This window comes from Aquila chrysaetos, chromosome 4 (genome assembly GCF_900496995.4).
Source record: "Aquila chrysaetos chrysaetos chromosome 4, bAquChr1.4, whole genome shotgun sequence".
Taxonomy (NCBI): Eukaryota; Metazoa; Chordata; class Aves; order Accipitriformes; family Accipitridae; genus Aquila; species Aquila chrysaetos.
Window position 1 is genome coordinate 5041661 of NC_044007.1, and position 12028 is coordinate 5053688.

The 12028-nt window shown below is 36.7% G+C and overlaps 1 protein-coding gene across 4 annotated transcripts in view; it reads left to right on the top strand.

The window, feature by feature from the left end:
* The window catches only part of TRAPPC9 (trafficking protein particle complex subunit 9), a 519558-nt gene that overhangs the window by 258021 nt on the left and 249509 nt on the right, over window positions 1–12028 (top strand). For all 4 annotated transcript variants that reach the window (XM_030011866.2, XM_030011869.2, XM_030011867.2 and 1 more), the window contains one exon: window positions 4247–4337. In XM_030011866.2, the coding sequence (XP_029867726.1) occupies window positions 4247–4337 (91 nt within the window). The remainder of the gene's footprint in view (window positions 1–4246; window positions 4338–12028) is intronic.

Here is a 12028-nt window from a genome sequence, read left to right on the forward strand (position 1 = left end):
TAAGTAGATAGATTCTACAGGGTCAAACTTAACTTTGGCAGTCTGTACTTCCATTTATCTGGGCAATTTTTTCAATGAATTTTAAATTCAGGATCTTACACTTTTGTCTTTTATCTGAAAGGGTACATTGGCAACTCCTCTCCCAACTGCTTTGCTTTCATTGACTTCTAAAGGCTTGTCTTTGAAAATAGGCAAACTCTTGAGTTAAACTTTTCTCTCTTTTTTTGCTCTGACATTTTATTACTGCATATTTTGGTTGCTTTTTGTCTCCAAGGTGATGAGTTTGCTACAATGTTCAGTTTGTATTTGCACTATAATGAGTAATTTTATATAATTGCCTGATAGATAGTCAGGAGACAAAGATCAATGATGCAAAATTCCATGCTATTAGGAATGGTTAGACTATACCAACTATACTGTTTCTCTGTGAACTTCAACGACTTTTGTCTTTGAGTCTGGCAGTAGAGCTTAAGCTGGACTAGATGCTTAGTGAACATTGTGGCAAGATTTTGGGTACTCGTTAAAAAACTATGTATTTGGGGTTTTTTTTGGCAAGGTAAAGCATTTTTTTCTGAATCAGTATGTACAAGTTGGGTCTTTACATGATGTCTGAGTCTATTTTGCCATACCTATGGGGCAGCCTGAATACTGCACTAAATGCCACTGGCACTGCCAGGTCTTCCTGTGGAGTAATCTGAAGACAGCAAGGTTGCATTGATTATAGAATAATTTAGGTTGTAAGGAACCTCTTCAGGACTGTTATAACACCTTGTCCTGCAACTTGTGTCCATTGCCCCTCTTTGTATTACTGTGCTCCTCCAAGAAAAGTCTGGCTCTATCTTCTCTATACCCTCCCACTATAATAGACAGCAATAACATTTCTCCTTAGGCTTCCTTCTCTTCTTAAGACCAAACAAACCCTGTTCTCTCAACTTCTTTTAATATGTTATGTGCTCCAGCTCTCTAATCATCTTGGTAACCTTCCAGGGAATTTTATCCCGTATTTCAGCATCCTGAACTAGGGAAGCAAAACTGGACACAGGATTTAAGAAGTGTAGGTATGTCATTTTTTTATGAGTTGAGGTATAGGTATGCATACTTTTTGCACCCAATCTAAGAAACAGTTGGTTTCAGAATCTGTAGCTGTGTTGAATTTGAAATTTAAAAATGTGTTTTCCTTGTGAATCATAGAATCATAGAATGGTTTAGGTTGGAGAAGACCTTTAAGATCATCAGGTCCAACTCTTAACCTAGCACTGCCGAGTCCACCACTAAACCATGGCCCTAAGCACCACATCTACACATCTTTTAAATAGGTCCAGAGATGGTGACTCAACAGCTTCCCTAGGAAGTGTGTTCCAGTGCTTGACAACCCTTACGGTGAAGAAATTTTTCCTAATATCCAGTCTAAACCTCCCCTGCTGCAACTTGAGGCCATTTCCTCTTGTTGTTGCTTGTTACTTCAGAGAAGAGACTGACACCCACCTCGCTACAACCCCCTTTCAGGTAGTTGCAGAGAGCAATCAGGTCTCCCCTCAGCCTCCTTTTCTCCAGGCTAAACAACCCCAGTTCCCTCAGCCGCTCCTCATAAGACTTGTGCTCCAGGCCGCTCACCAACTCGGTTGCCCTTCTCTGGACACGCTCCAGCACCTCAATGTCTTTCCTGTAGTGAGGGGACCAAAACTGAACACAGGACTCGAGGTGCGGCCTCACCAGTGCCGAGTACGGGGGAACAATCACCTCCCTGCTCCTGCTGGCCACACTATTTCTGATACAGGCCAGGATGCCGTTGGCCTTCTTGGCCACCTGGGCACACTGCTGGCTCATATTCAGCCGGCTGTCAACCAACACCCCCAGGTCTTTCTCTGCCAGGCAGCTTTCCAGCCACTCTTCCCCAAGCCTGTAGCGCTGCATGGGGTTGTTGTGACCCAAGTGCAGGACCCGGCACTTGGCCTTGTTGAACCTCATACAGTTGGCCTCGGCCCATCGATCCAGCCTGTCCAGATCCCTCTGTAGATCCATGTGAATACATGCATCTGCTTTGATAATATTTACCAATGATAGAGTAAGGAGAATCACCTATTTTATAGTCATTTTATAATAGTATCTGAGACATTAAGCTTTCCACGGAGCTGTAAGCAGTAAAAATTTGTAATATTCCAGGCACCACTGTGAGTCAGTTGTAAGTAAATTACAGTTAAGTTAGTTTAACGTTACAGTTAATGGCAGCCACTCTGTTCTAAAAATTCTTTTAAATACTGCCTCTTTATTAGTGTTTTCTCTCACTTATATTCCTTACATTAAAGATGTGATAACAGAATTATTTATCTGCTGTTGCTATGAAGTAATCCAAATTATGTATTCTCTATCTTATAGTTTGGTTTATGGAAATTATTCTGTTGTGCTGGTGTCCTGGGTCTTATTTTTCAGCAGAAATGCTTTTTGGAGGTGATATTCTGCTGCCTTTAATTTTCCAAATAGGTGCTTTCTTTAATGGTGTTTACAGCTTTTCAGACTCTTTGGGGTTTATATATTCTTCATTTGTAGTCCTTTTAGGAAAAAAAAAGCGCTATTTAAGACATTTTTCAGGACATAATGAAAAAAAATTTTTAAAAATTGCAAGAATGCTATACAATGTATTGATTTTCCTCTTGCGTCATCTCATTGAGCTTTTGAGTCTCAATCACTAATTGTTAGATCTCATTTTGGTCTGAGGTTTCAAGACTTTTAAATCTCATGGAGAGCTTGTAAAATTATGTCCTGTGGTAGAAATTAGTTATCTGCAGTGCTTGTTAATTTTCTTTTAAATGACACAGATGAGAACATACTTTATCAGTCAGATGATGTGCCTCTCTTTCCAGAGTTTTGCAGAAAAAGGACTGATCAAATTTAGGAGCTGTTTAGAAAAGCTCAGATATTCTTCTTTTTAAAAAAATCTATTTTCAAAGAACATGGTTCCAGTACTTTTGGAGTTGCTGGTTGAAACCTTGATCGGTCTTGCTAGGAGCTTAGCCTTAATTATCGTGCAACACCACTTCACCTATGGTTGTTTCATTTGAAGATTATGAAGTTGGAAAAGGAGTGTTTTCAAGTCTCAGAGAGGATCCTGCCTCTCTCGTGAATTTGTTTCTGTGTGGGAAAGCACAAGCCAAGCTGTAAAGACGATAGAAGTTTTGCCAGAGGAGTTCCAGTGTAAGTACACAGAAGCTCACGTGCTGTATGTGCATCTGTGAAGGAGCCGTGCTTGCTCCACCTCCACTTCTTCCTCTCAGCCTAGCCGAGATGGGGGCTGCTTGTACAAAATTGCACCAAAGCCACTGAATGCAGCTTTGGCCAAATACAAGATGGTGCTGACATTTGCATGTGCTTCCAAGCGCTTTGTATTCAGTGCCTTTCTGAAGTCAGGGAATTAGAAAAAAGAAGACCAGTGGTCTTCCTGTTACAAATACCTGCTATCTTGATTGATGCATCACATGAAATTATTATTAATTTGTTTAAACAGATAATACTATCTTTGTGTTGCACTGGATATTGCCTATGCTTTTATTTTAGCACTTGTATAACCTGTTTTGAAGCCCTTTAAAAGTAGAGACTCTGCTTTTCTGAACAGTTTATTTCAGTGCTTCACTGTTCTTAGAGTAAGAACAATTTCCTAATTTTTTCTCGTTTCAGTCTGAGCTTGTTAGTGAACTCATACAGGAGTGAGTAGAAAGGGAAGCTTGCAGGTTATGTGCCTGTGGGATTCCGGTATGATTATTGCCCTCGACAACGACACTGTCACTGCATTGTCTAACATCCCTGTACCTTCACAGAACTAGCACTGAGCCGGTATTCAAAGCTATCTTAGCCCACTTTTGTTCTGTTTTCTATTGCCCTATTAAATTTTATCCTTTTTGTTTTCAGATTGCTCTGAATTTGTCATTTTGAATTCTGATACTCCACCACATAGTTCTGCATTTTTACAGCTTCCAGACTTTTTCCCCCTTGTGTTTTACAATGGTTCAGGTACATTTCACTTTTGCATCTTCATATTTAACACTCCTCAGTGGAATTAAATTTTTATATTCTGATGATATCAACTGCTCGAATTATTATTGTTAGCCAATTCATGGGTTAATAAACCAAATATGTAACAATAACCTTTAATGAATCTCTAGCTTGCAGTTTTGATTTGCAATAATAAAAGTTGTATGTATTACATGCTTTTCTTCTCTCTGAAACAAAATTTTCCTTAATTCCAATTTACCCTTCCTTGAAGCGTGAAGGGGAAGCAAGTGTGGAAGGCGTTCTTAATCAACTGGTCCTGGAGCATCTACAGTTGGCTCCTCTCCAGTGGGGTGAGTAGTGTCAAAATCTATTGATGATCTTTTTATAGGATGTCCTGGCTTGTAATTTTTAGCAGCAGGAGAATGATAATGTTTTCATTTACTGACAATATGTGATACAGGAGAATTTGCTAGGAATTTTATTTTCATTTAGATATTTTACTTAGCTGAAGATAAATGTAAAATTAATCTATTTTATTTTAACTATCACTGTTCAGTGATAGGAAATATGAAACCTGAGTACGCACTTTTCCCTGTAATTTGGAGTCCTAGTTGTGTTGTATGACAGGTGGCTGCTACTTAAATTTTCCCTTTGCCTGACAATGTGTGTTTTTAAAGTAATTTCTCTAAAATAATTTCATATGGAATTGTAATACACTTTGTGGTATATTCCTTATCATGATCTAGATGTTTGCATTACTAACTTTTTAGGTAAAGAAAATGTTGTTACTCTGTGTAATGGGGAAGAACAATTCTCTTAATTTTGCATATAGAATGATGTTCCAACAATGAAATATTGAATTAATTTAATTTTGAAGAGTCATAGTAATGTGACTTCTGTCGGAGGTTCTTAATAAGGCTTGTTCAGAGGCTTTGGAACGTGGGATGTTCTATCCCCAACACTTGTATGCCAGTTACAAGTTTTAGAAAAAGTCCCCAGTTCATCAGAAAATAGTTTTGAAAGCTTTTGCTTTTAAAGCAAATTTAACTTTATACTCCTTACTTTAATTAATTTGATGACCTAGAGAGGACCAATTTTAAGGAACAATTATCCATCACTATTGTCTGTGTTAAATATTAAAACTAAAATGACCCCAAACTAGTATTTGTGTCCTCTTTTAAATGCTTGGATTTTTTTCAAGCTTGTGGACCATCCTCAACTCATATGTTAAAACTTGTAAGCACTTTGTTTGTAGATGAGAAGATTAAAACTGGTAATGGTATAAAGTTTTTTGTTGTAAACATGTTGAACTTTAACCATAATAATCTGTCTCTGAAATCATGCTTATCTGGCCTCTGTTCTTCAGAGGATTCGAGGATTTGGTAGCACTTACTTGTACAACTGGCTTTCGCTATGATTGCCCTGGTCCTCATCAGTAAAACGAGTGGTTTGTGTCAGATGCATGTTGTGAGCTCAGACAGGTCACTTGAGAGTCGTCTTAGTTCTGCGGAGTGGCATTGACCTTCAACAGGTTTGTAACCTGGGCTCTGTATTTGAAAATTTTCCCTTGGCACTTTTGCATGGGAGATTGCCTTAAGGATGAAAACCATAGGTTTTTTCTTTTCCTATTTCCTTGGTTTTCTTTTAATTTTCTTTTTATGCCAAATTCCACTATTTTGTTAGCAAAAGAGGCTTTTAGAGTCATAGGATTGTAACTGGTATTTCTGCCTAAATGGTGATATTCATAGGTACTTTGATGCACTAGTTGAAAAACATGAACATAGCACTGATTTACAGTACAATCTGGATTGCCTGTGGAGTTGGTAATTTCTCAGGCTGTTGCTTAATTCATTTAAAGAATCCTGGTTACTTTAGTTTTCAGAATGTATCAACACCAGCCAAACCTCTGTGATGTTCTCTGCCTCATAACTGCAAATGCCCTTGAAGCACAATCTCTTGACTGATTGTTAATTTTCTGCATTAAATAAAGCAGGGAAAGGGAGATCCTATGGGATATCAAATACTTGGTTTGCCGCAACTTATGTATATTTCCTTTTGAAAAGTTCTGGTGGCAGAAAATACTGGTTTTGCAGAAATCTACTTTATTTTTTTGTCTAATATTTTCTCAATCTGAAATTACTATTGAATATATTATCTATTTTGTGTAACACAAAAAATATGTCCATGTAGAAGCTGTAGCTTACTGCGGAGAGTATTGAAAAGGACATTTTGATTAAATGCCTGATTTCACTTGAAAACAAAAGCAAAAAATGAAAATTAAAAACAATGGAGACATTTTAGTTTCTTTTAATTAACCATAACTTCAAATATTCAGCAGTTAGATCTTTGCTAGTTGGTTTCACAGTGTTGTAGCCACGTAGCCCTACCTGCAGTCATCATGAGGAAAGCTGCTGCAGTCCCTTCAGAAGGTATACCATGGCAATATAGGCTAATTTTGGTTTTATTAATGTGTGGGATGGCGGAGGAATTAAATGATTTTTTTTTTTCAGTTTGGTAGGTGGGATAATAAGGAGTTGTTGGAATGTCTGGACAATCAAGAGTGTGTGTGTGTGCGTACACATGTATTTAGACAATGTGACATACTGTCTTTCGCAGTTTAAATTGTCTTTCGGTGCCAGAATGCATTTCCTATTCAACTCTTATAGGCATGGAAAAGTGTTGTGTTTGAAATCATCTAAGATGTAATGCGAGTTCTGTCTTCCCTGTGTTTTTTTTCTCTTGATATTCTGAAGTGATTGACCTTAACTCTCTTGCAAGAATCAGCTCTTTTAGTGGTAGTGATCTGTAACGAGTACCAATAATGAGATAAACGTATGCAAGCTATATTAAAAGTTCTTTGACTGTTAACATCTCTACTACAATAGAACTATAATCTTAATATATATAATTAATAAGGCAATAGTCTACAGATTTTCTTTTCTTGTCCTGCCTCATCCAATATTTTGATGTCATTGATAAGAAGGTAATTTAAAAATATTGTAATATTGTAGTGTCAGCCAGATATTTTTTTCCTCTTAGTCATCACACTGTTTGTAGTCACAGCCTTGCTTTGCTTTGAGTTTTGCTTTTCTGTATGTTGAGTAACTTGCGTTTTAATGTGAGCCCTTTACTACTAGCCATCATTGTAACATAATCTTTGCGTATATTGGCTAAAATTTTTGCCTTAGTGTTATGCAGTAACATTGATTCTATGATTATTCAAGCCTTTTGCTATATTGATGGTTACATTGAAGGGTTTACTTTATTATAAGTGCTCACAGTGAAACATGAATGAATATTTAACATGGTTTTGATTAAAAAAACGACTGGCTCTTGTTCAAATTTATAAAAGCTGGACTTCAAAATTCCTTTTAAATTTGGCATGTTTAATTCATATTAGAGTTAATATTAAATTTCTAAAATTATAAAAGCATATTGAAATAATTTTTCATGTAAATTTGACAATCCTGTCTTTTTTTCATTAAATGCAAGGCAAAGAGTAGAATTAAATGTTAGTGGCATTGAAGTTTTGGTCTGAGGGTAAGAAGTCAGCTCTGAAGGTTGTCAGAGGAAAAAAAGTGGCTCATAGTGAACACTGTTGGTTGTGATTTCATACAATTAAATGACTGGGGAAGGGAAAAGTATTTAAAATGAGGAATCATAAAAAAGAAAATATGTCAAAGGCTAGAGTGAGAGTTCTTAATATGTTGTTAAAATTGATTTTAAGATTTAGGACATCTCTGTAAAATGAAGTTGTCTATTAGGCAGGTTAGTAAATCACACGTAATTGAAAAACATAATCTTGCTCAACACCACCAAGTTCAATGTTCTTTAAAATTTATGACATATTTTCTTTTTACTGCTGGGCAACAAACCAAATGTAGCAATAGATGTGGTTTTAAGGTGAATATATTAATATCATCAAATCAAGGAAACATAGCCTGCAAAGTTTAATGAGGAGAACCAAGACTCTTCAAAGGCATATGTCGTGCAAGTTCCGTGGTTAGATTTGAAAATGATCAGATGGAGGCATTTGTAGTTGCTGGCTGTGCGATATTTTCTCAATCTTTATTTGATTTATGTTGCTAAGTTTTGCAAGCAAGCAAAATTCTGAGACCGAACACTTATCAGTTTGATGGTACTTTTCTGCATTTCATAGCAAAATTATCATAGGTACAAATGCTATGCACAAAATGTTGTTATTGAACTTGAAATAGACTGAGTTTGAAATAGGCTGTTGATTGAACCTGGAATAGGCTGGACTCAGGATATTCCTACATTCAAATGAGAAGTACCTCTTAAGCAAGAGGTGCCCAACACTTTACATGCTGTACACAAATTTCACAACAGAAACTTATTTTAAATTCTCCTGCATAAAGCAAAATAAACTGAACTTCCTTCAGGGCCTGCAGCCACAAGGTAAAGATATCTTTTCCTCGTGATCTTCATAAGTGTAAGAATGAAGATTTATTAGAGAAATTTGATTTAGGAATTTAGAACTGTAGACACCTAAAAGTGCTAAATGTTTTAATATATGGGGCAAATACTTTTCTTTATCTATAGAAGGTAACTGAATAACTGAAAATCAGTGATTATACATGAACTCTAAAGATGGTATTTTCAGTAATATTCTAAGAAACATGTATTTGTCAAGCTTCACTGTGGGAAAAGTCCAGCAATAGCTTTTCGCTTTCATTCATTCTTTTATTTCATTCATTCATTTCATTCATTCTTCCTTCATCATAAACATGAATTTCAAGACAGTTTATAATGTTTAAATTAATCATGGATACCTTTTTGCAATGCAGTGCATTTCATTTTCTAGTATGTGATTAAAGGGAAAACTAACACCACTGCTGCTGAATTCTGTCCAGATCATAACTAAGAAAAGTGATGGTTAGTAACCAAAGTCTTAATTATTTACTTATAGGTAGAGGATGTTACACGTTTTGTTGTGGGTTCACAATAAATTGTGTGTCTGCCTGCATCATGTAGGCATATTGTACTTAGAAAAAAATCACAACCTCAAAATTGAAGGGTGGTGTTAAGTTGTCCCTCACAGGTAGTTGGAATCAATAGGAGAGGTAGATTTAAAAGTATTTTGAAGAGTTCTATGAGCATGTGGTTCCTGACAGCTTTTTTGGAAGTTCTCTCTGGTTAAGTTTCACAAAACATCTTATGTATGGAAGCATTACTTTTAAAATAAATTCTCTTTATAATTTATTGTATGTTTTAGCACCAAATCAGAATCAATTTTCACAGCTTATATATTTCATGGATCTTAAAATTATTTACTGAAACTACTCACCCATTTTATTTCGCATTTTCCAGTCTGACCTTAGACCATAATTAAATCTTTGTTTCCACAATTTATGTGATTAACTCTTAGGGATTGCAGCAGTGCCAAATCACTGCATCCTGAATACAGAGGAAGAGATTTTAAAGTATCTCTTAGTGAATAGATGAGGAAATGAGACACCTCTAAGCCTGTGTTTTGGATGCCGCCTTGACACCCTGACAGCTTGTTGTCCCCAAGGACCTAGTTAAAAACAGCCAGATCTCTGCAGACACGATCATTGTTAACAGTTTTGCTTTAGTCAGGGCAGTCCTACAATATTGCTCTTCCCCCATATTTGAAATTCCAAGGCTGTCTTGGATGTTTGTTCAAAGACTAGTTTTAATGGGGAGCTGTGAGGAAATAGTTTTACTTTCTCTTTTAGTAAACAAACCCCTCATAGGCCCTCCACAGGAGCATGTAGATTATATAGATACAAGCTTGGAAATATGGAGAGATCAGCAGGGTATATGAAGGTCTGCCCTTCAGAAAAATTATGAATGTTATTCTGTTCATTCAGCAAACTAAAATATCATTTAATTATTTCTATTTTAGAATTACAGTAGTCTGGCCATTATCATCATTAAAAAGATGAAACCAAGAGTGTTAGCCAGAAAATCTCAAGAGTAAGCTGTCTATAAGGTAGAGAATCACAGTCTGATTCACAGGAAGACCAAAATTGAGAAACAATCTGGTGGTACATGGATTTTACTAGGTAACCAACCTTTCTCATCCATTTAGAAAAATCTTCAGGTTTTTAATTTTTATTTTTAAGATGCAAGAGAGGTGGGAACACTTTCATATCGTAACAGCTTGTGTGCGGGCTGTTTTGGAGGATATTTTGGCAATGTCAAACAAGCAACATGCTTTAGTTACTGGGAAGTGTTAAGGGACTGGGGTAGTACATTGAAAAAATGGACTAACTTGATAAAACTAGGGCATCTGGCACACGAATAATGTTCTCGCATGTCAAAACATGCTATTGTGTGATATGTTTTGAATCAGCTGTTGTTTCTGATTCTTGCCGAAGCCTTGGTTACTCTAAACTGAAAGGAAAAACTTGAAGAGAAAGGGTTTCAGACATAACCAGACCGGTAGTGATTTCAAAGAAAAGTTGCTAAGAATAAAGAGAGCACCCTCAAGTGAAAATAAATTAACAAAACCTCTTAATGTGAAGACAGGTAGCTTGAGACAGGTTGGGTGGAGTGCCACTTAGTATCAGATTTCTGAAAGAACTGGCAGCTGAAGCTGCAGGTCCAGCATTTCTAACAAAGCAGTGAGAAGAGGTGGAAGAGAAAATGGAGTAATAAATACTGATGGAGTTGTCTAAGTATTGGTCTAGGACCAGTTTCACTAATGTGAGTCACTAGTGATTTTTGCTTAAAAAAAGAAGAAAAAAAGGAAAGCAGGTATGAGGAGGAGGAATAAACTGATGCAATATGCTGATGGCTCAAAGATAAACATGACCATCTCTCCAAGAAGAGATCATGCTACTACACAGAATCATAGAATGGTTTGGGTTGGAAGGGACCTTCAAAGATCATCTAGTCCAAACCCCTGCCATAGCCAGGGACATCTAGGACACTACATTAGGTTGCTCAAAGCCCCATCCAACCTGACCTTGAACATTTCCAGCGATAGGGCACCCACAGCTTTTTGGGGCAACCTGTTCCAGTGTCTCACCACCCTCATTGTAAAGAACTTCTTCCTTACATCCAATCTAAGCCTACCATTTTTCAGTTTAAAACCCTTGCCCCTTGTTCTGTCGCTACAGGTCTTCGTCAAAAGTCCCTTTCTGTATCTCTTATAATCTTTCGATAATCTCAAAACCCAAAGTACCATAAATGAAATGAATGAAAAGTAGTCCAGAAAAGAAGGTTGTCTGTTCTGAGACTAGTAACACAGAAATCTGCTAGAAGCTCAGCTGTCTGAAGTGATTGGAAAGGATTTGATTAAGTGTTACTCTGAGCTACCAGTGTAATTCAGCTATGAAGAAAGGTATATGTGACATTTGTCCAAGTCTCTAATGAAACTTCCCTTGGGAAACTTCTTACGGAAGAGTTCAAATCAAACCAGAATAGGAAAAAGTAGTTTTGGAGGTGATCAAGGAATGAAGACTTATTGTTGGGTTTATGCTACAGAGATACTATACTGAATAAAATGAGATCAATTCTCAAAAGTTGAGTAAATGGCAGGTGAGGTTTGTGTTCACTACTTAGACATCTAGTACAGTCTTGCTTGCTTTGAGTTGCAGTATCTCTGAGACACATTTCTTTAATTCAGCAAAATCAAGAGTTGACTGATCTCCAGGAATCCATCAGAGGACTGGGTCTCAAGGAGGGGAAAAAAATTGCTGAAGTAGGGCAACTTTTGGCATAAAAGCATACTGAATAGAAACTGTCTGTTAATAAATGCAGTCGAGATTTTTTAAAGACCATTAAGGTTTTCAACACAGTGTTACAGCAGAAATACTGGCAGAGAGAAAAATACCAAATAATGGTGTTTAATCAGATACGAAAAGGAGGAAAAGAAACAGGACATTGTGGTAGCAGGAAAATTGACTAATTCAAGCTTGATTCAGGCACATGTGCCTAATACATTTTGTTATGTTGAGTAAGTGAGTGACTTTGTTTTCAATATTTCATTTACAATACCATTGTATTTTTAAAGCGAAAAACAAAAAGGCTGTGCATAGTTTACTTCTTT